Source organism: Physella acuta, unplaced genomic scaffold (assembly GCF_028476545.2).
Source record: "Physella acuta isolate Inbredline_101_S28 unplaced genomic scaffold, ASM2847654v3 ptg001377l, whole genome shotgun sequence".
Classification (NCBI taxonomy): Eukaryota; Metazoa; Mollusca; class Gastropoda; family Physidae; genus Physella; species Physella acuta.
Window position 1 is genome coordinate 512,054 of NW_026732892.1, and position 24,599 is coordinate 536,652.

The window sequence follows — 24,599 nt, forward strand, 5'->3', positions numbered from 1 at the left end:
TGTCAGACTCACCTTCTTCAGGTTCTGGAGACTGCAAGTCACTCAGGCCCAGAATTCTGTTTAAACTTTCTTGGTCCTGGGATGCTATTAGAGTAAACTCTGAAGGTGATGGCGGCCTGTCATCTACCCCAGACACTATGATATTCCTTTCTGCATCCTCCTCTTCCTCATCACCCTCCTCTTCATCGTAGTCACCATCCCCATCCTCATCTCCCTGAAGGCTGTCCTTCTCAATGTCCGTGTCTCTCAGGACATGCAGTGTGTCCTGCTCCAGATGGTCAGAGGTCTCCATCACTGAGGTAGTGGCCAGCCCTTTGGTTCCTGAGCTCAGTCCTAAAGAGATGTTTAGCTTGGACTGGTCTTGTGAGGCAATCAGAGTGAACTCTGAGGGGGATGGGGGCCTGTCCAGCACACTCCTGCCCCCATCCTGCTCCTCATCACTGGAGGAATCATCTGCTGGATGTCTACCAGATACTTTATGCTCTATGAAAATTTGCTGGGAAATGTCAGCCGAGACCCTTCCCTCTGATTCATATTCCTCCTCCTCCTCTTCTTCGTACTCCGATCCTGTCATTGTGTACTCCGAGCCGGTCATGGTTTCACTCGGGGCGGTGAAGCCGGAGCTGCTCATGACATCACTGGGAGCTGAGCACCCTGAGCTGCTCATGATCTCACTCTGGGCTGTGTAGTATGAGCCAGTGCCTGTGGTCTCACTATGGGCATACTCGGTGTCACTCTGGGATGTGAATTCTGAGCCGGAGATACTAGAGGCCATAAATGTTTGCTTCTCCTGACTCCCTTGAGCTGATTTACCTTGTTGAGGGGAGGCTGCCTCAGGGCTCAGGTACTCTTCCTCAGCACTTTCTTCATCAAAGCCAGCCATCTGTTTCATCTGGGTTAACTTATTCTCCATTTCAGTTATTTCTTCCTCTAAATCACTGGGTGAGCCTGACCTATCTTGAACTTCTGTGGAAGAAGTTGCATAAAATGGAGATCTTGGAATCTTTAAGCCCATCTGCAGGTCATCACCTGGACCATCATCAGCTGGACGTTGGGTATCATCAGCTGGACGTTGGGTATCATCAACTGGACCCTGACCATCCTCCCCTCTAGCATGCTGCTGGCTGGGTGAGAAGTCATTCTCTACACGAGGTTCTACACCCTCGTCCTCTTCAAACTGTGATGTTTTAAACACCACACGTTTTTCTTTGTCTTTGTCACCAGAGTCTATGGCCTCTGGGAGAATCTCAATGAACCTCTCTGTCCTCTCTGTGAATGTTTCCTGAAGCTCAGCACCTTCCTCCTCAGTTTCAACCACTTCTTTGGTAAACTCCACAACCACGGCCCTGCTGGAGGTGATGTGGCATCTCTCTTCAACAACCACCTCGCTTCTTTTTTCTATCTGCACATCTTTGTCCAATTCAAAGTCTTCCTTGGATTCAATATGTTCATCTTTGTCCAATTCAAAGTCTTCCTTGGATTCAAGCTGTTCATCTTTCTTTGTGTTCAACTCTTTGTCTCTGGATTCAAAAGGGTGCTCACTTCTTTCCTCCACAGTAAATGCTTCTACTCTATCAACTGATACCATCAATTCATGAGCCTCTTCCGTGTCTTGCTCAGTCATGCTCTCTGTCAAATCAACTCTCTTTGAAGCTTCAACTGTGGTAACTTCATTCTCTATGATAGTTTCAACTCTGTCTATAGATGTTTCCATGACATCAGAAGTTGATTCAACACTCTCCTCCATCTGAGCCGTGGAATCTTCTCTTGGTTTCTCTTCAAACATGTTCTCATCATGTTCGTCTTCATATTGATCATCACCCATGTCATCTTCAGACATGACCTCACCTTGACCTTGTTGGTCCTCTAGTTCTTGCAGTTCTTCCATAAAGCCTGATGTGGCAGCGTGTACTAGGTGTTCTCCTGCAGATTCCAGTTCATCTTTGTGAGTGGTCTCATGTGTAATGCTGTCTTCTGCCTCATCTCCAGACCTCCTGGATGTCTCCACACTTGTATGTAAAGCCTCCTGTACTATAGCTTTACTCAGCTCAACTTCATATTCCTCCACTTGTTGGAGAGCACCTGAGCTGTACTCAGCTGATTCCTGGTCCCTCTCAACACCAGACTCAACAACCTCATCATCTACAGCATCCACAACATCAGCACCATCATCTACAGCAGCCACAAGATCAGCACCATCAACTACAGCATCCACAAGATCAGCACCATCAACTTTATCATCTTCTCTTTTCTTTTCTTCCTCCTGTTCAGGAGATAATACTGTGGTTTCCTGATAGACTTTAAAAGCTTTGTCTATATCTTCCACATATACCTCAACATTTTCTTCCCCAACCTTTGCATCTATGGGAATCACAACTTCCAGCTCATTCTCATATTTTTCAAAAGCTTTCTCCAAATCTTCCACATATACCTCAACATTTTCTTCCCCAACCTTTGCATCTATGGGAATTACAACTTCCGGTTCATTCTCATACTTTTCAAAAGCTTTCTCCAAATCTTCAAACTCTTCTTCCTGTTCAGCAGATTTTTCCTCATAGTCTTCCTCTCTTACCTCCTTTAGAGAAGGGGTGGTTGTCATGGAGTACTCCCCTTCCTCTGTTGATGGGGTCTCTTTGCTGTCCATTTCCTGGACATCAAGCATCATCAGGTCTCCTTCTTCTCTCTCCTTGAAATGGTCAAGCTCATCTTGCTTGTCTTCTGTCATTGAATCTGTCATTTCCTGGCTCTTTGTCAGGTCACTTTCTGATCTTTCAGTGATCTGTTCCAGTGAGGCTTCAGTGACAATCACCTTGAGTGTCTCATCTTTCAGGTCTGACTCCACATCCTCAGCTTCCTCCCCCTCCCCCTCATCCTCCTCCACTGACCTGTAGGATTGTGACATCAGAGCAGCAGTAAGCTGGTCCTGCTCACCCAGTTCCTGGTCTAGCTCATTCAGGTCTTTCTCCACATCATTGTCTAAATCTTCTTCAGGGGAAGATCCTATGGCTTTTTCTGAAATAGATTCAGATTCCTCCCCAGTGGTGAAATGTATATCTAAATTCTTCTCTGAAGGGGTTTTCACATCTGTGTCCTGAGGTTTATCAAACAAATCATCTGAAGTCACATCTTGTACTTTGGTTTCAACAATGCATACAGTTTCAATGTGTGTCTCTGTCTGTAAACTGGTGTATTCCAATTGCTCAGACTCAGAGAAACGCCTGACTTCCACCTCCACAGCAGTTCCCTCCATTTCATCCTTTGCCTGCTCAACGATACCATCATCAACTTTACCAGTCATGAACCCAGCATCTTCATCTGCCACACGCACTACCTCCATATCAAACATTTGGTACCCGCTGGCAGACACCTCTGATTCTTCCTTTTGTTGGTAGTCCTCTTTCACTTCATCATACTTCTCTTCAACATACTCTTCCTCATATTTCACCTCAGAGAAAACAGATGACTTTTCTTCATGTTTAACTTGTGTTTCTTCATATTCTTTTTTCTCAATAACCCTCTGATGTTCTATTTCTTTTTCTTCATATTCACTTTGCTCTTTTTCAACAATATCCTCTTCATATTCTCTTTGCTCTTTTTCAACAATATCTTCCTCTTCGCATTCTCTTTGCTCTTTTTCAACAATATCTTCCTCTTCGTATTCTCTTTGCTCTTTTTCAACAATGTCTTCCTCTTCATATTCCCTTTCGACATGCTCAAGATCTTTCTCTTTTCTATATTCCTCTTCATATTCCTTGTCTTGCTCTTCAATCTCTTTCTCTTCGGCTTGCCTTTGTTCATCTTCTACAAGTTTCTCATCGTATTCTCTCTCTTCCACTTCAGTATCTTTCTCTTCATACTCTCTCTCTTCCAATTCAGTATCTTTCTCTTCGTATTCTCTTTCTTCCACTTCAGTATCTTTCTCTTCGTATTCTCTCTCTTCCACTTCAGTATCTTTCTCTTCGTATTCTCTCTCTTCCAATTCAGTATCTTTCTCTTCATATTCCCTTTCTCCTACTTCAATATCTTTCTCTTCATATTCCCTTTCTCCTACTTCAATATCTTTCTCTTCATATTCCCTTTCTCCCACTTCAGTATCTTTCTCTTCATATTCCCTTTGTTCCTCTTCTACTTCTGGCTGTACATATTCAGCTTCCTCTTCAAAAGTCCCTCCACTGATGACCTTATCCACCTGTCCCTCTTGAGGCTCCTCCAGCACCTGCCTGACTGTGCCCTGCTCATGAGACAGCAGCAGCGCGGTCTCAGTGATCTCATCTAATGTCATCTCATCCCTGTCCAGCAGCTCCCACTCCTTGTCTGTTGATTCTTCCAAATTCTTGTCAGTTTCTGCTGGTTCCTTAGGTGCCTCTTCATCACTATGATCACAGGGAATATCCTCTGCCTCTGTGTATGTTATTTCAGGGTTGTTTGAATAATGCTGTTGTTGAGCTTTTTCCATTTCTTTCTGTATAGCTCTTTCAGTTTCTTCAAACTCAGTCAACTCCTCTTCCACAGCATCTGGGTCCTCTTCTCTCATGGCCCCCAGCTGGGTGTCTGACCCATCAACCAGGTCTTCATACTTCACTTCATCTTTTACTATTTCTTTTATTTCCTCATCTTCCTCTTCGTCTGGTAGAGTGGAGATGTGTACTTCATCTTTTGTTTTTTTCAATAACATACCCACAGAGTCTATGTCATCAACATCATGTTGGGCTTCTTCAAGACTATGTAGATCTTCCTCATGTTCAGCTTCCTCATGTTCAGTCTTCTCATGATCACGTTCAGCTTCCTCAAGTTCAGCTTCCTCATGTTTATCTTCAGCTTCCTCAAGTTCATGTTCAGTTTCCTCAAGTTCATATTGAGCTTTCTCAAGATCATGTTCAGCTTCCTCAAGTTCATGTTCCGATTTCTCATGTTCAGCCTCCTCAAGTTCATCTTCAGCTTCCTCAAGTTCATGTTCAGCTTTCTCATGTTCAGCCTCTTCAACATCATGTGCAGCTTCCTTGATTTCATGCTGAGCATCCTTAACATAATGTTCAACTTCCTCAAGATCATGTACAAAATCCTGCTCAGCTTCCTCAACAAGATCCTGCTCAGCCTGATGGTCCTCACCCAAAGTTTGAGTTGTGTGTACTTTAGCATGGAGTCCATGAGACTTGGTAGCACTAATGGTCTCATCTTCTTGAATTTCTTGCTCCTCTTCATCAGGCAGACTGACAATAGCAGCCGTCGCACCAAGCACTTCTTGCTTCATGACAACTTCTTCAGACACACTGCTGCCTTCTACTTCATAGTCCTCTTCAGGTAGATCTGTTGCCTCATGCTGTGTTTTGGTGATCTGAACAGAGGTCATAGTTTCCTCAACAGTGAACTGTGACGTCTGCTGTAAGAAATGTGTTTCATGTTCCGTGTACTGGGTTGCTTCATACTTCTCTCTTTCCTCCACCTCGCTCACATCACTGCCTGCTGTTGCTGCCACACTCACTACCTCTTCATCTATCTTTTTCTCTGAAACATCTGCATCCTCTTCGCTCATAAAGTCATCCTCCCTCCTTTCGTCTAAATCAACCACAAGTTCAGGCTCAATATTTTCTTTGTTGTCTACATCTTCTGCACTGAGTACAAAAGATTCATCATAACTCTCTCCTTCAATTTCTGTGCTAATAATGTGAGCAGATTCAACTATTTCTGTAAAGGTATGCTGGGCAGTAAATTTTTCTTCTGAAAAAGCGTAATGCTCTTCTACCTGCTCCTGGTACTCTTGCGCTGCAACAAAATCATCTTCTTTGCTTTCTTCCACATCAGGAGTTTCCACAGAGTCTAAATACTCTTCAGAATCAGACTTCTCATCCCATTTGTCATCTTCAGACTCCTTCAAAGCTGGAGTTTTTTCACTGTCCTGCAACAGACCTTCAGTACATTCTGACAGAGTTTCTCCCAGTGTGGTGTGGACGTCCAGCTCTGGTTTAAGTGTGTTGTCTGGGTACAGCTCAAAGTCATGCTGACTCTCCAGAGACTCAACCATCTCACTTTTGATTTCTGAGAAGTCTTGAGTCGTTTCACTGGCGTCTTCTGTGATCTCACTCCGGAACTCCTCTCTCAACATGTCTTGTTCATGTGAGATTTCCATCTTTTGTTCAGAGTATTCTTCTCTGCTGGAGTGAACATGGCTTTCAGATGTTAGTTCATATTTCTGCTCCATTTTAGCAACAACTCTTTCAATAGTTTCAATACGGTCCCTGACCAGTTCTTTAGTTAAAGGGTCAACCAAGGTAGCATATTTGATGTCTGTTATTGGAGATTCTGCCTCCATTTTTTCAACAGTTGGAGTTTTTTCATCATCTTCATAGGCAGCCTGAGCATCATCAGGGTACTCTAGTGATGAAGGTTTTGTTGGGATTTGTTCAGAAGGTTTTGTTGGGATTTGTTCAGAAGGTTTTGTTGGGATTTGTTCAGAAGGTTTTGTTGGGATTTGTTCAGAAGGTTTTGTTGGGATTTGTTCAGAAGGTTTTGTTGGGATTTGTTCAGAAGGTTCTCTTGGGATTTGTTCCACAGGCCTGATATCTTCAGTCTCCATGACCTCAATCTCCTCTGTGTGAGCCACTTCCAGTGGCAGGATCTTCTCCACAGCAGTCACATCATCAACAGGCTCCAGCTCTTCAACCCTCTCCTCCCTCTCAAGCACCTCCTGCATGTACTCGTCCACCTTGGTCACCACTTCAGCCACATCCACAGCCACTTCATCATGAACCTCCAGGTGACCCTCCGCAACAGGGGCCACCATTGTCCTGACATCCAACACAGGGGAGACCCTTGAGAACTCCTCTGCCCCAACAACTTCAGCTTGCTGCACATCAACTTGTTCCAGGGCCAGAGTTTCCTCCACAACAGCTGCATGCTCAGAACTTTCTTCAACAACATCTGCTGTAAAGATGTGAGCAGCTTGTTGAGCAACTCTCTGAGCTGAAGCTAGCTGTTCCCTCACTTCCTCCTCCTCTTCTTCCTTCTGTCCATCCTCACCAAATCTATGTTTATGCTGAGGTTTATCTGTAGTGCCCAGGCCAGTCCAAAAGAAGCATTAAAAAAAAAGAAGGAGAGAGGACCAGTGTATTAGTTCAAAACAAGGAACTGGAGAGAGAAGAAACAAATTCCTTACAGACGGTCAAGCTTTAAGAAACAGTGGACACACATACATATGGCTACCCAATATACGGTCATATTCAGCCATTAATGCTTTTTATTCTATTATATTAGTTGCTGATAATATTGAAATGCATGCCCCAGATATCACATGTATAAATGTCAAATTAATACAACTGGATTAGGTTAGTAAATTAGTGTTAGTTGTATATGAATAAAGAGAAATTCCTATCAAGTGTTTTTATTAAATAACTAGCAGCAAAAACAAAACATAATCAAATACTCCTACACAAATTATGTCTGTGTTACAACTATCTAAAACAGCTGACACAACAAACCACATTACATCTATCTCCACAAGTGATAACACTGCCCATATAAACTTTGATCAAGTCTAGTCTTTGCTGGATACAACACAAGAAAATCTTTTTTTTTTTTTTTTTTTTTTTTTTGTATGGAGAAAATTGTATAATACTTGAATGATATTTGTCTTGATAAAACTGATTTATGTCTTAGGATTTCTATCTGCTCAGTTTTTCCTAGTCTTGTAGACTGAGTAGTGTGAGTTAAAATCTGGATCTCTAAGAAAGATGGTAAATTGATAACAAGTAATGTGTGACCATCTTTAGACAATGGTATATTGATGACAGTTAATGTGTTACCATCTGGACTAATGGTATATTGATAACAAGTAATGTGTGACCATCAGAAACGAAAATCTACAGCATGTGTATGATCTGCTATAGATATTAAACAACACATGTTAGAATTAAATACTCTCTTAAACAACAGAAATACATGTCCAAGCTAAATACAAACAAAACAAAAATAGACAATAAATATAAACACACAGACTTTCTTTACAGTATCAGCAAATATCAAGTGTTAAAAAATATTTGTCATCCATTCATTATTTTGTAAATATAAGTAAGAAAAAATGTTACCTGTGGCAGCACTGAAAGGGAATGAATTGATAAAAATGTAGCACGACTAAATGGATAAAAAAATGTTACCTGCTTCCTTGTGAGCATGGGGTGGCAAGAAGAAGCATGCAACAACTAGAGGCTGCTGATGGTGAACACAGGGGCCACTCAAACCAAAAGCACCACTGGCTGACTAAAACACTGCAAAAGCTCATCACAACAAACACCAGGGGTGCCAGATAGAAAAAAATTGTACAAATAAAAGTGATCTGGCAGCTTGGATTTAACTCTGCCATGTAATGCAGAAATTTGAACCATACATGGTTCTTTGAAACAAATAAGTACGGCCAGATCACTTTACAAATGACACATATTCAAATAAACATAGCTGCAAGAGAATCAAGTGGATAAAATAAAGTATTTACAAAACATAGACGAAAAATGAATAAACTCTGTTTTCCTTTTCAAACGAAAGAAAGGAAAGATAAATAGATGCATAATGAAAAGCTAAAAAATAATTAAATGCAATTTAAAAAGAGAGAAGACATTTAGTTTTAATTAAAACTTCTGAAAAAAAATGAAGGTAGCAACACCAAAATAATTAATGCACAAATTAATTATGCTTTGTGGGGAAAAAAAAGAAAAGTGATGATAAAAATGGTTTTATTTATAAAATAAAAATTATTATCTTTCACTGTTGTCAAAAAACTTGACTTAATATTCTGATAATCTGGATGCTCTCACATATAATACTAAGTGTACAAGAAATCAACACAACATATTTAAACATTCATACACTGTTGCTACTGAAATATGTGGCACATCATAGTTTTTGTAAGATAAAAATATTGTGCTTCACTACATCAATGCACACCTAACCTATTGCTTTTAAAAAGTCATTCCTTAAATTATATTTAAACTGAATAATGTTCAAATGTTGCTTCTATAAATCAAAATACATTTTAAAAGCAATATTTTTCTTAATAAATCAATTTTAAAATATATTAATTATTTAAAAATCAATTAACAACAAAATGAATTATTAGGCTCTGCTTTAACATTGAATATTCCTCAAACAATTTGTACTCTTATTATTTAATATTTATTACTCAACTCCATATAATTATTCTACTGAAATATTTTTTCAGGATAAATGTACACCAAACACAAACCATGTTGCCTAATTGTTCTGTAATATCAAATATGAGACAACACATACTAATGAAAACAATACTAATGAAAAGAATGAGACTCTAATGAAAGAAGGGTCACACAGATAAACACTGATGAAGTACCTTCAAGATTAGAACCAACAGCTCCGGCGCTGGCTAGTAGTGAAGAAGAAGAATGGAAATAATTAAACAATACAATCTAGAGCATCTATAGATCCAAGTTAACCTGCGGACAAGTCTTAAATCAGCGCTGAAATACAATCTCATATAACTTGTTCTGAAATACAATCTCATATTTTTTGTTCTGAAATACAATCTCATATAGTTTGTTCTGAAATACAATCTTTGTTCTGAAATACAATCTCATTTAGTTTGTTCTGAAATACAATCTTATAAAATTTCTTCTTAAATACAATCTCATAAAGTTTCTTCTGAAATACAATCTCAAACAATTTGTCCTGAAATGCAAACAAAATCACAAACAAATACAAAGTTATCAAAGCTAATGATACTAAATTCTTTATAGTGCTGTTACTGAAAAAAAAACCATTAGGTTTATTCATGTAGTCAAATAAAAACATAAAATTATTTTTCTGAAGTCACATCTGTTTTTAATTAAAGTTTATTTAACTATTTTTATTGGCTTAATTGGGATTTTGGTTTGATAATGAATATACATAGTTAGGCAAGGCATTGTAAAATAATAATTAAGTTTCATGTTATGAAATAAATAATTATCCATGCAGATTATGAAGAAAAAGTCATAAAGAAAAATATTATCATGCACTAGGCCTAAGTGTTATCACTCAACTAGCTGATATTATAAACATTATTTTTTTGTTAGTTAACTACAGATAGGTTGTATAAATTATGTTAATGAGTTTCAAAATTCTATTTCCTACCAGTCTACATTCAGCGAGAGAGCCAGACAAGGGTGATAGTAGAAAAAAAATCCTTGGTTAAAACAACAGATAGATCTTCAAAAGTAACAACATATTCATGTCTCATCCATGAGAAAACCGAACTGGTTAGCAAAGACTGGGTCTACTTGGATTAGAAGAGTTTACTTGGTAGAAACCAAACTGGTTAGCAAAAGTTGGATTAGAAGAGTTCACTTGGATTAGAAGAGTTGACTTGTTGGTAGAAAACCATGCAATGTATACGCCCACCTGAGGGGTCACCACCATAATAGGTGACCTTAGTAACATGCCGTTTAGCAAAGCCTGGGTCATCCAATTCCCGCCATTCTGAAGAATAGGTCAGGCACTTAAAGCATTAGATCGTATGCAAGTAGGGTTCTGTTAAGCATTTGTTAAATACTTTCATGGGAAGGTTAGATTTTAGCTTTTTAAACCAAAGTATGAATTGAATTTTTTAACTGCATTATTGAAGCTATTTGATTTAATGTGTGGGACACAAGTTTAAAGATAATATTTTACATCCAGGAGCAAGAGATAAGCAGGATATATTTAAGATGGCTAGAAGATAAGCAGTTATGTCTTTTTACAATGATAATAAGATAGCATTTAAACTTTTTTCAAAGTACAATACATTTCAAGAAATAAATGAGTTGCGCAGCATGCAAATATTCTAGCTAGACATTCTACATTTAGCTTTCCAGCAAGACACTTCTAGGTCTAGTTTTCTATCTATAGACACATCTAGATGGATTTTCTATCTAGACACTTCTAAAAATAGTTTTGTTCCTGCATGTCTCAAACTGTTTTGAACACAGACAGAGGTGTTTCCAAGAATTCAGGCAGAATACGCCGTATGTTTTGTATGTTTTGTCCATACGTGACAGCACTACATAGAGGCTGAATGCCAACACTAAACTATTGCAGTAGCTACAGGTAGCCTAGTGTCACATGCTACAGGTAGCCTACAAGTTTTGTCACAAGTTGAAATTAATTGATTTTGGAATTCAGAAATGCAATGTACCATAATTTAAGTTCACAATGAAGTTTTAATTTCAATTCAAAATAAGTGAGTAATTTTAAGGAATTTAAAAAAAATATTAAGTAGGGGACAAAGGAAGAATAACATTCAGGAAGCAAAAATAAAATAATGAAATGCGAGGGAAAAAAATAAAAAGACAGTAGAATAAATAGCTTTTGTAAAAACCAATAGAAGGACAAAACTAGAATACTGGTGGAATTTGTACTTTATCTTTAAAAGCCTGCATGCACAACTAAAAATTTTAAGCCAAAACTGGGATCAAAAAGGTTCAATAATGAAGTTTCTATAAGAAGCTGGGAGAAAAAAGACAAAAGCCACAAGAAAAAACTCCTGCCACAGGGCAGCGTTGTGGTCGCTGCTGTACATGCAGTCCCTGCATTCCCCTACTCAACAAAACAAAAACCCACTAGTATCTTTACCTTCCTCATCATCGCCATCATTATCTATATGCAGGTCAGTGGACAGGTAATCCTCCTGGCCTGAGCTCAATGCTGGCCTCTCCTCCTGCGTCAGGGCTCCGGTGGCAATCATGTCCTCCACCACCTCCAGCGTGCGCTCCACCGTCCTGTCCTGCAGAGATTCTTCCAAGTGAGATGTCTTGGTGGTTGTCTTCACGGCCTGCTTGCCTGTGATGTCATACGGGTCAGCGTCCACTGGAGAGCGGGGTCTGGGACTGGGGGTAATCCTCTCCTCTTCAATCCTCGTGTCTGATGAGGTTTCATCTATTGACCCAGATCGAGATCGAACCTTCCTGGATTTTTCTGCAGTCAAAAATTTACTTTGGACAATGGTACCATCATCTAACACTTGTGTTTTCTCTTCTATGTTCCGTACTTCATGGCCAGATTTCTCTGCGTAATCATAATCATCAGAATCTGAGCTGGAAACATTAGCCAAAAAAGCTGATTCAGTTCCAGGGATGATTTCATCAATCTCATAATCCTCCACCTGCCTGCCATGGTCTGAGTCAAAAGATTCCTGGTGTGTCCTGATGCGGTGTACCATTCTGTTCATTAAAATTTTTCTATGTACTTTAGTGCCATCATCCAGGACTTCATCAACCTCTTCCTCTTCATGGACCATGCGAGGAGGCTCATCAAACGTCTCCACAACCTCCTCCCTCACACTCCCGGGGATCTCCTCCTTCTCCTCGCTAATCTCTTGCTCCCCATCCTGAGATTTTAAACTCTTCTTGATTTTCTTGAAAGAATGTCTGCGCACTTTGTGTGTGGTGTGGATGGTCCCATCAGGCATGATCTCCTCGTGGTCCTCTACCTCAGTCTCCTCCCTCGGGGGCGTCTCCTCACTCACTAGCTCCATGCCTGTAGCTTCTCCCCCTGTGGTAGAACGGATGTAGCGGTGGCGCACAATGGTACCGTCGTCCTTGACCTCCTCGTAGTATAGTTCCCCTGGGGCTACGCTATCATCAAGGACTGTTAAAGAACAAAAAGGGGCTTACAAAATCAAAAATTCATTGCATAAAATGATAATTTTGGACTACAGGTCATTTAAAGTGAAGCATTAATGTACAGCCCAACTCCTCCCATTTAAAGTGAAGCATTAATGGACACAAGTCCTACGTTAGCTACAGCTCAACTGAGTAGATAAAGCAAATGGTAAGTTCTTGTGATTGGCAAATAACAGCGCTGGTTGGTAGAGTCCTATCATTACATACAGTGTTACAATACAGCTCAGCTTAACAGTAGAGAGAACAGGAAACAAAATCACAACTTTGATACACTGACAACTTCCTTAATGATGACAACACACTAGTTAACAAGGTTTGGTGTACATATTTTTTACACTTAAAATATTAAAGATATTTATTAGGACATTATGTCATCAATTTTAAGGTAAAATAAAAACAGTTTAAAACATGACGATGTTTGTGAGCTTTAGGAAAATTAATGGATCAGGAGAAAATTGTTTAAATACAGAGAATCTAGGTGGCAGCCATAATATCAGGTTAGTTTTACCACTCTAAACTCAAATAGCAGATTGTGTAACACAATGATGTGTCCCAAAGCAGATTTATGGCAGACACATAAAACTCCTCTAGATGGAGTTGCAGATTGTTGTAAGAAGTACGGTCAAACAATACATCCCCCCCCCACTGGTGGGAATCCTGGAGACGTCCACAACTAACATGAATATATAGACAGCTGGTCTAAACACACTAGCATTACACTTATACACTAGGCTCCTAACACTATACGTTCAACTGAACACTAACTGTCATTACACTAACACGTCCAATAGAACACAATCTGTAATTACACTAAGACGTCCAAGTGAACACAGCAACCAACAAGTGTGAACCCAACAAACTGATAGCCAGGCTGAAGTTGTGTTGACATGTGTTTGTGATGGACGTGGCGACAACACGTGTTGCTGGGGATTAGCTAACATGCGTGTGTGTGTGTGTGTGTGTGTGAGCAGAGCTGAGGTCGCACGTGTACACACGGCTACACCACAAACCAAATGTTGGCCAACTAAATGGGCCGATTCACAATAGACGCAAGTTTCTCACGCTATTTTTAGCACTGGGTCATCTGTCAGCTCAGTCCCATGTTATTAAAATACAATTAGCGACAATACATTTTTTTTAGTCCATAGTTTGTTGCAGCCTATTTAGATGTGCTTCAAACATACTGCTTTGATCAATGTAGGCCTATAACCCAATAGTATCTGGATGTAATGAGAACGATGTAACACTGGGTATTGCTTCCATCTGTGTGGCCTGCACGGGACAGAAGGGTTGACCAGTCATTAGACACTGCCATACACAACTCACTAAGTAAGGACATGTGTTGATGTAGGTATGTTTTCAAGGTTAGATCCCCACATAATCTGACGATAGTAGTCGTGGGATAAAACACTTTAATCGTTGGCCTAGCTTGACGCTACAGTTTTGTTCACGCGAGCTGAATAAACACAACAAAAGTAAACAGCCGAGGTAGAAAGAAATTGTGCAGCCAACATCCGATAGTATCAAGACAATCCTCGGAAGTATCGATAGATAGATCACACTGGGATAGGTTCTCTAGACACAACAGTCTTACCGTCCAGGTGACAAACAACTGTCAATATATTGACAGGAGGTGGGGGGGGGGGGGTCAGCTAAGCTTCTTTCCTGGCTTAAGGTGTACTCGCCTACAACACATCAAGTCGTCTGTACCTCATACAACACATTAAGTCGTCTGTACCACCCACAACACATCAAGTCGCCTGTACCGCCTACAACACATCAAGTCGTCTGTACCACCCACAACACATCAAGTCGCCTGTACCGCCTACAACACATCAAGTCGTCTGTACCTCATACAACACATTAAGTCGTCTGTACCACCCACAACACATCAAGTCGCCTGTACCGCCTACAACACATCAAGTCAAGTCGTCTGTACCGCCTACAACACATATCAAGTCGTCTGTACCGCCTACAACACATCAAGTCGTCTGTACCGCCTACAACACACATCTAGTCGTCTGTACCGCCTACAACACATCAAGTCGCCTGTACCGCCTACAACACATATCAAGTCGTCTGTACCGCCTACAACACATATCAAGTCGTCTGTACCGCCCACAACACATATCAAGTCGCCTGTACCGCCCACAACACATATCAAGTCCTCTGTACCGCCCACAACACATATCAAGTCGCCTGTACCGCCCACAACACATATCAAGTCGCCTGTACCGCCCACAACACATATCAAGTCGTCTGTACCGCCTACAACACATCAAGTCGTCTGTACCGCCTACAACACATATCAAGTCGTCTGTACCGCCTACAACACATATCAAGTCGCCTGTACCGCCCACAACACATATCAAGTCGTCTGTACCGCCTACAACATATCAAGTCGTCTGTACCGCCCACAACACATATCAAGTTGTCTGTACCGCCTACAACACATCAAGTCGTCTGTACCGCCTACAACACACATCAAGTCGTCTGTACCGCCTACAACACACATCAAGTCGTCTGTACCGCCTACAACATATCAAGTCGTCTGTACCGCCTACAACACATCTATTCGTCTATACCGCCTACAACACATCTAGTCGTCTATACCGCCTACAACACACCTAGCCGCCTGTACCGCCTACAACACATTTAGTCGTCTTTAAGTTCCCCGTGTTTCTCTACCTGCTTGATTGACCACGTCTAAACGATGTCCACTCTAGGTATAAATGAGTCACCAACTCTCTCACTTCTAACATGCACAGAATGCAGACGTGTACTTTCGGGTGTCAGTTGTAAGCTTCCATGTGAGTGCGAACAAGACCTTGTATCGTTAGTTCGTATGGCTTCAAGTAATGAAGAATCATTAAGTCCCACAGTTGCTTGCTGGTGTTAATGAGATGGTTAATGAGAACAGGAGACCGGTAGAGACAACAGGTGAACTTACCGGGATGTGTACACTAGTCAAACAACTGCTAGGTACTGGTGATGGCTGACTTATCTAGTGCTAACATTCAAAGTATAACACCGATATACTTACGAAATACACACTACATATATATGTGCACGTCCACAAATGAAAATAATTGTAGCACAGCAGATCACTTTACATACATACATACTTCAACAAAGTCTGTATATGAAAAGTATGCGAGAGATCTACTAAAAATCAATAATATTGATTTCACACGCGTTAAGCATATACAAAGCTTTCGGTCGTCCCATTATGTGTTGAAATACAACACCCTACCTCACATATAGGCCTACATTTCAACCTTTGTTTAGACGGCGCTTCATTCCACCCGTTTCACATGTGCCATATCAGACGAGCGGCCGTCAACAGACTAGCACCGCAGACAGCTGACAAGCCACAACATAACAGACAAACGACCACAACATCAGACAAGCGGCTGTCAACATTAAGCACCACCGTAGACAGTACAACACGCCACCGCAACATATCAGACAAGCGGCCGTCAACATGTCAATATAAACAAAGACCAACATATTAGACAAGCGGCTGTCAACATGACATAGACCAGCACTGTAAACAGCTAACAACACAACACCCTCTATAAATTCCCTACCCCTACAACACAAATCATTGAGCGTGGACCCCCAGGATTGCACCAGTTACAGACCCTTCAATCACAACACTATTGAAATCATAGCTCAGTACCGTCCTGCTGACTGGCTGCTATAGAGTCGCGTCATAAAACACGGATTAATCTCTTGGACTAATTGTTAACCATAAAAACACGATATCACAACCCTCGCTTGTAGCGTCGCGTTAACTAGCGGGCATTCAATGGTGTTATAAACACTAGAATTACTCTTTAGACTTAATTTTCTGCACTAATGAGCCATTTAATGCTTGTTTTAATTAACTGAGCAACATGTGTAAAAACGTCAACAATAACTCTTACAGGAAAGTACTAAATTAGCATCCTTGTTTAGCTATTGACCTTAGTTTCAGTTTTTTAAAAATAAAGGATAAACTGGTATAAAGAATACACAGAAGAATACAAGAAGTTCAATATATATAAATAAGAGCTGATAGCTTTATATCCAGTGCTTTCTCCACAGCTTCTAAAACTGTATTGACATAAATAGCTAGAGTTGATCTAGTGAAAACACCTCAAGACCTTGGTATAAACCACACATGTTGGGCGGCAAGGTTGTGAGACATGCAAGAACAGCAGTTGTGCCTTCAGTCAACATTGTACAGCCTTATCATCAAACCTTTAGCATACAACAGTTACAGAAATAATTTCCTAATTCAATTATGTACAAGTACAAATCTTGATTAAATATTAAACATATGCAGTGTTTTTGTTACATATACTCCACTCATGTCAGTTCACAATGCAGGTCAACTTACCAATGCAGGGTCAAGGGGTTAAAGGTTATAGTGCTATTCTATAGTAAGCAAACTGAAGAGAACCATGTGAACCAAAAGAAGCGAAGCAAAGAAAAACTGTGCAGACATACATAGTGCAAGACACAGACTGGACTACTGGCACTAAACTCAAGCCAAATATAATGGAGACCAAAGAAAGGTGGCAAGTACCTTCAAGGCTTCTCTCAGCGGCACTGCTGAACCCACTGGGCAGGATGGGAACTTGGAAGCTGAAGGCTTGCTCTGGTGTCTGCTGGCGAGACAGGGTCTGCCTCTGTGGCTGTTCCAGCTCTTCCTCGAACCTGTCCACAAACTCTTCATCTCCCAGCGAGGCGTTAAGCTCGGTACTGAGCGTGCCTGGTCGCTCAACTAGGACAGAGGAGCCAATCTCAGGCCCACTGCCTGAAAAGAATGCTGAGTCATAAGTCGGGGCTTCAAGCTTACCAGTGGCCTTCACATCTAATGTGCCGCTAAGGCCAGCTGCAGAATCTACAGCAGAATCTAATTCATCCAGACCAGTGCTTTCAACTCCATACTGGATTTGTTGTTCATCAAAGTCTTCTTTTTGTTCATCAAGATATTCCTGCTGTTGTTCATCAAAATATTCCTGCTGTTGCTCATCAACATACTCCTGCTGTTGCTCACCAAGATACTCCTGTTGTTCAACCTCTTCACTATAATTTGATGTGTCCTTGATGTTGATTTCTTCCTCATATCTCAACTCCTCTTCCCTCTGAGAGTCACTGACTCTACCAGATCTCTTGCCGCTGTTATCAAAAGATTGTTCCGGAGTGGCATACACGTCCCCTTCAGAAGATATGTCCACCGTAGGTTTGTCCTCAAAACTATCCCCCCTGTACTCCTCAAAACTGACTTTCTCATAAGACAGCTCTTGGTCGTCATCATCCATCTTCTCATACGCCATCTCATCAGCTCTGAAATCTTCCGGCAGTGTTGGCTCTGGGACTGGCGATGGCTCCTCGTGGTAGTACATCCCATCTTCAGACACAGGACTCACCATGTCGCTGGATGTCTGCGAGACGACCAGCCTGGTGTCCTGGTGTAGAGTGGACGTCTGCTCCGTGAACTCCGCCCTGGAGTACATGACCTCCTGCTCTGCCCTGGAGTACATGACCTCCTGCTCTGCCCTGGAGTACATGACCTCCTGCTCTGCTCTGGCGTACACATAACCTTTGCTTTCTGAAATTTGTACACAATTTCATTGCGAATGCTCGAAGGTGCATTAACACAAGAAAAAACAACTGCATATTGCAATGTTAAGTGAAAAAACTAAACTCCCTTCAACAGCCCTTGAATAGAACAAAAAACAAAGTTTTCTCTGTGAGTGCAACATAACATGCTATTCAAAAACAAAATTAAGAGCAGTCTACTAGTAATTAAAGGTTATGTGATTAAGTTTTATATTCTGATTAGTATGTCATTTAGTGATTAAAAAGTGTAAAATAAAAAGCAGTTTTGTGTAGTAAGTATGCCAGCAACCAGACAGGCAATACAGTGAGGTAAGCTTCAACCAATCTATGTTTTGAGGAAAATAAAACTCTACTTGTATGTGTGGGTGTTTTAAAAATCTACATTTTCAGCATACCAAGTATACATTTCATAAAATTAGATTTGATATATGTTGATGTTCTATGTTTCATCACTCAAATATGTACTTGAATTGTATAGACAAGAAAGAAAAGTTCACTGATTTTATTTGAAATACAATCAAATGCAAGTCCATTTGAAAAAAAAATTCATGCTGATTATATTTTAGAAGTAAAAACAAAAGATTAGCACTTTATTGGAGAGTAGTAAAAATAAACTACTAAATGTATACAATTAATTTCACTTATACAATTAGTAACAAAAATAGTTTTCATTTTTCATTTACATGACTAAAATTCTGTGATTTCTAATAGTGATAAAAAGAGGATGTTGGTCTGTTCATGTGGACATTTGTTGTAAAAAAAATGCAATCTTGAAGCTTTGCACTGTGAACTGAAGTTAGAATAACATATGCAATCTTGAAGCTATCATGCACATAAATGTGCATTCCAAACAGAACATGCATTACATTCAGACAATCAAACTTAAATGGTATATTACTAAAAAAAAGTCTGATTGTAAAGATTCAATGAGAAAGGTTTAGCAAGATATTTTCCTCTCTAAAATAAGTAAACACAGCAAACTGTTGATTTAAGTTCAAATTTTTTTTTTATTTGAATTAAAACTCTACATTAGGCACAATAAAAAAAATTCTCAATAATTAATACACATTTGACAATTACGGTACATAATACATTGCTTAACAGTAGATCATAAACTATACCATACACGTAGTACAATAAGCAAAATGTAAGCATTCTTTGCCTGATGTGTTGTAAATTAAGTAGCTTGTTCACTTATGGTGCATATGGTGGTGTTGTAAATTAAGTAGCTTGTTCACTTATGGTGCATATGGTGGTGTTGTAAATTAAGTAGCTTGTTCACTTATGGTGCATATGGTGGTGTTGTAAATTAAGTAGCTTGTTCACTTATGGTGCATATGGTGGTGTTGTAAATTAAGTAGCTTGTTCACTTATGGTGCATATGTTGGTGTTGTAAACAACCTTTATGTTTAATATCCGATACAAATGTTCTGTAAATATTACAGAAAAATGTGTTTTATGGATACAAAGTGGGGTAAAAAAACAAAGCATAATGCAAAGGTTTAAAGTATTAAAGTGCAGGCTAGAAATATCATGGTACATTTGGAGAAGAAAGCACTGGATATTTTAAAGCTAATACTTTATATATTGTGGGTTAAACTGAGTTGCTCTACATATTAATCCTTACACTATGTTGTACACTATGTTGTTAAAATCTTTTTTAAAATTGTTACAAAAATATGATAACACAGCAATCAGTTTAGACTAGTCTGAAGCAGTCGGATCATAGTTGGAATACTGCTTGTTAGGTTGATTTAAAAAAAGCTATGCTTTCTGTAATTATCTGCGGTAAGATGTACTTGTTTTTAATCAACACTTGCAGAACCAAAGCTATGACATGGGTGTTTTTATAATTAGTAACCTAATTAGAAAAATATGGTTAGTAACTTGAAATATAAAGAAATTTAAGAGAACTACTATATTTTAGTACATAAAAAATAAACCCAAAGAATAAATAAATTTAAAAGATAAATTTTAAAATATTAACTTTAAAAAACGTTAAATTTGAGAAATTTTGACTTAAAAAAAAACACTATAAAGATTAGAAACTACCAATGTGTTTTTATTGAAGCATAAAATATGTATTTGCCAATCACCTAACTAAAGCTGTATCTCCTCTAGTCTATACAATAAAGCATTGCTAAATCAGACGGAGACACTGGCACAAAGACAACTAAACACCAAAGCAGAGTACATATAACACGTAAGTTTATCAAAAGCTAAATAAGACTGCTCTCAAGATACTCATGAATAGCCCAGGACAACTAATTCACTTTAAATACTTGTCATAATATAATGACCTCCAATTCCCATTCACATAAATACTCTTGTTTATAGCTTACAATTATTTGAAATTAGCTAGTCAGGATTACATGTATAAATAGTTATTCTATATATATATATATATATATATATATATATATATATATATATATATATATATATATATATATATATATATATATATATATATATATATATAATATATTGCACAGAAATAAAGTATTCACTCCATCCTAATGCAATATATCTGATAGTAGAGTAGGTGTGGACAATGGAAAATGAATAACAGCAAAGAACAAACAAAAATAAAACAATGCAGTAGCAGATTGAGAAAAGAAAGTGAAATGAACTTCATGCAATCATACAGTCTTGATATCCAACAGTTTAGTCGATAGGCCAGCTCTATGCTTTAATCCATTTATAACATAGGAGCAATTTTATACTGTATTCCATTTATAACATAGAAGCAGTTTTATGCTTTATTCCATTTCTAATTAAAAACTGTATCACCATCAGGATACAATAGAGGAACAAACTTTTCATTCGCTTAGCTATAGGTAAATCATCAAAATATTCTCTTTACTTTGGTTTCATTACTTTTTTGTCAACCGAAAAAAAAAACATTTTTGTGTGTTGCAAATTTTCTTCATAAAAAGTCTTAAGAAAAAAAACCCAGAAATTGCTCATATAAAATGTAACTAAAGTGAATTTAAAAAAAAAACAGAAAAGAAAGGCCAAGTTGTACATGCCAACAATTGGTAGAAACTGCCAGACTAAAACTGTCAACATTTAGAAGAATAATATTGCATCTACACACCGGAATCGTTTTCATCAGCTGCCTCGTGTGCTAGTCTTGTTGCTGCCTCCGCAATACTGTTCTCCGCTGCAAGCACGGGTTCTTCTGAAAAGGTAAACAATCACTCAGTCAAAAGGTAGATAAATCACTCAGTCAAAAGGTAGTCAAATCACTCAGTCAATAGGTAGTCAAATCACTCAGTCAATAGGTAGTCAAATCACTCAGTCAATAGCTTGCAAGGATTGCATGTACTTACATGCCTACCAACATGTAGGTACCTGCATATGCACCTAGACTACATTCTAATACAAGAGTAAAAATTGTACAAATGTGCAATGAAACTACTCTATAAGTTGCTAATTATGGTCACACAAGAATGAATCTGATGACTGATTACAGTCATTACACACTGGTTTAACTTATACAATGTGTTTACAAGTTGCCCTGATACAAGTACAACATAGAATGTATGAACTTGTTGCTGTTTACCATACAATGATAAGGATATCGTGAATCCAAACATTGAATTAACATTCAAGAAATGTGGGCTTTATTCTTTCAATGTACAATACATTTTTAATGCTTTATCATCCAATTAAACAGCTTTGGGTTAAGGCATTTTAAGAATGAATAAAAGCAAGAAATCTTTTGAATATAAATAATCAATAGCATTGAATGTATTTTGCTATGCTGAAATAATGATTATGATGGTTAATCAAGTGGTTATTGAAAATATTAGTACAGACAATATAAATCACAATATAAAATATAAGCAGTGATCAGCAGTAGAAAAAATCCTTCCATGAACAATTTCATGCAGCATAAAGAGTTTTTTCAATGCTGACATGTACTTTTTCAAATTAAAATTTGTGGATGAACAAAGTGGAATAAAAATATTTAAATGTGGCCAACATGAATTTTGTTGTGCATATACTTTAAAGGGAAAGAACTAGGAAATTTATAAATTATATTTTACAGCTATCTTCTTTAAATTTTAGTTTGAATCAGGCATGAATATCAGATGGTATTATATTAGAGGATGTAGAGATGAAGCCTCATTTATATTCTTAATTTTTTTTTTAACGTTATGAGAATACTTTGAGATAAAATTCCAGCTAATTTAAGGATATCTTTATCTGTTTACACAGAGTGCATAAACCTCAAAAACAGATTAAATTTAAGTAACTATATTTAGCTGATGGCTTGTACTAATTAAAATAGTTTCTTTGGTTTTAACTAATTCTTCTTTTCTATCCCAACACCCTTCTTAATTTTGACTTTTTTTCACACACAAATTACGATAATTTCAACATACAAATTTAACATAGGATGACAATTTGAAAAATCTAAAAATGCATCATTGATGACAATGAAAGCTTACAAAGTCTTGAAACACACATACTGGTGACACCATTCAGTGAGGTTTTAAAAAATGATGTTTACAATAGAAAATCAGTGTGATTTAACAATCATTAAGATGAACATTGGTACAACAAAGCTAGTTTTATTCTATTTCAGTTCTAAATGACACAAAACTAGTTGCTCAGATTTAAGACAATTGTGTTTTTATTGGCAGAGCTTGAAATGTACATAAAGAAGCTATACTGTGGTTATACTGATCTCAAGTAGACTGAAGCTAGAGAGAGAGTGATATGGTAGAGTTAACGACAGCTGTATGCTGTCAGGCGTTATTGTTAGCATCATTAGATGTGAGAGGAATAAATGTGGCTTGTCTAAATTGTCTTCAAATTTCTTGTTTATTATCTCAAATTATTTTGTTTAAAAATTTTTTTTTAATTGTATTTTAATAAATATACACATTTTTAAGTTTTTTTAAAATCCTATAGCAATAAAGAACCCCGTCAATGGTTGAAAATTGGAATTAAAAAAGTGAAACCTACACCATTGGGTAAAGAGAAAATCTGGAAAAAAATTGATTTTAAAATGGGGAAAAGTTTTAACAAACCCAAAGTATATAAAAAAAAAAAATATCCCTAAAATGTTTGAAAATTGTTATTTAGTAGTGTGGTAGATAAAAAAAAAACATTAGTAAGAGTGAGATCTAAAGTTGAATCTTTGCTCTGTAGGTGAGCAGTGAAGCAACATAAAGGGTATCAGCAGCAGCAGTAAATAAGGACAAGCACAGATACCATCAACAGGTGCGTATGGTCAGGTATACCTTTCAGGACTTCGACTTTTTCTGTTGTGCCATGGGCAGTTATTATGGTGGTTTTTTTAATGGTTTTCCATGTCTGACCATCTTCAGAAACTCTGTAGGTTTCCACGATCTCTGTCACTTCCTGGGGTTGATCCTCCTCCGATTTCTCCTCTTTAGCAGCAAGGAGTTAATCCAATTAAATTGTACCATAATGACTATTGTATACATGTGTGTGCGTGCTATTACTGGGTGCATAATATAATAAAAAGTGATAGCTATATTATTGTGTGTAGTATTCTACAGTTATTCAAATCAGTTAGTGTTGTAGCAAGTAAGTAAAAACTTGAGGCTAGCTGGTACCCCTGACTGTCTACAGAGTGAAAACTAATGCATAGCTCATGCAGTTTATATGACCAGCATGCACTTGAGCTCACTACTACCAGTTATAGCCTAACAGCAAACACTGTCTAATTTACTTATTGGCTACATAATTAGATTATAACATGACAGGAACCACTTTATTAAAGATAATGGTAATTAGTTCATTTTAACCTTACAGTAATTAGTTACACAATTTTAGCCCGTTTAGCCCCACTGTAATTAATTTAACAATTTTAACAGGGAATTCATGACTTCATATAAAAAGAAACTGGTAATCAATGTCAACTGCTAAGTTTAATTGATTTAAAAAAAGTAAAAACCTTCCTTTAGACAGAGTGTAGTATTAAGTTCTATCTTATGGCAACTAACATTAGAAAACACATCTAAAAATGTATGACTAATGTCATTCAAACAAGTTTATGAGAAAAGATGAAGAAAAAACCACTTGAAAATTAACAGTATGAAAAGAGAAAATGATTGCCAAAGTGACCTCTGCATCAGATTTGTTCAATCAGAAATTGATCTAAATGTTTGCTAGTTAATCTGGCACAATATGGCCCTACAGTAACCAGTAGAGGTAGCCAGATTTTTTTTAACACCAGTGTGTTTTTGTTTTGGGAACACTAAATAATGTGGAGAATATGGAAAAATCTCAACTGGGCATATCAACTTGTAAATAGAACTTGAATCTAATAATTAAAAACTATCT

The 24,599-nt window shown here is 38.2% G+C and overlaps 1 protein-coding gene across 44 annotated transcripts in view; it reads right to left on the bottom strand.

Annotated features, from left to right (window-relative positions):
* Window positions 1-24,599, bottom strand: part of LOC131927134 (titin) — a 152,487-nt gene that overhangs the window by 16,121 nt on the left and 111,767 nt on the right. For 38 of the 44 annotated variants that reach the window (XM_059282805.1, XM_059282847.1, XM_059282846.1 and 35 more), the window contains 5 exons: window positions 23,531-23,680; window positions 21,373-21,456; window positions 17,233-18,261; window positions 9,356-9,388; window positions 13-7,044 (listed from right to left, as the gene is read on the bottom strand). In XM_059282805.1, coding sequence (XP_059138788.1) covers window positions 13-7,044; window positions 9,356-9,388; window positions 17,233-18,261; window positions 21,373-21,456; window positions 23,531-23,680 — 8,328 coding nt within the window. The remainder of the gene's footprint in view (window positions 1-12; window positions 7,045-9,355; window positions 9,389-17,232; window positions 18,262-21,372; window positions 21,457-23,530; window positions 23,681-24,599) is intronic. The other 6 variants (XM_059282842.1, XM_059282838.1, XM_059282837.1 and 3 more) reach the window with 3 other exon arrangements.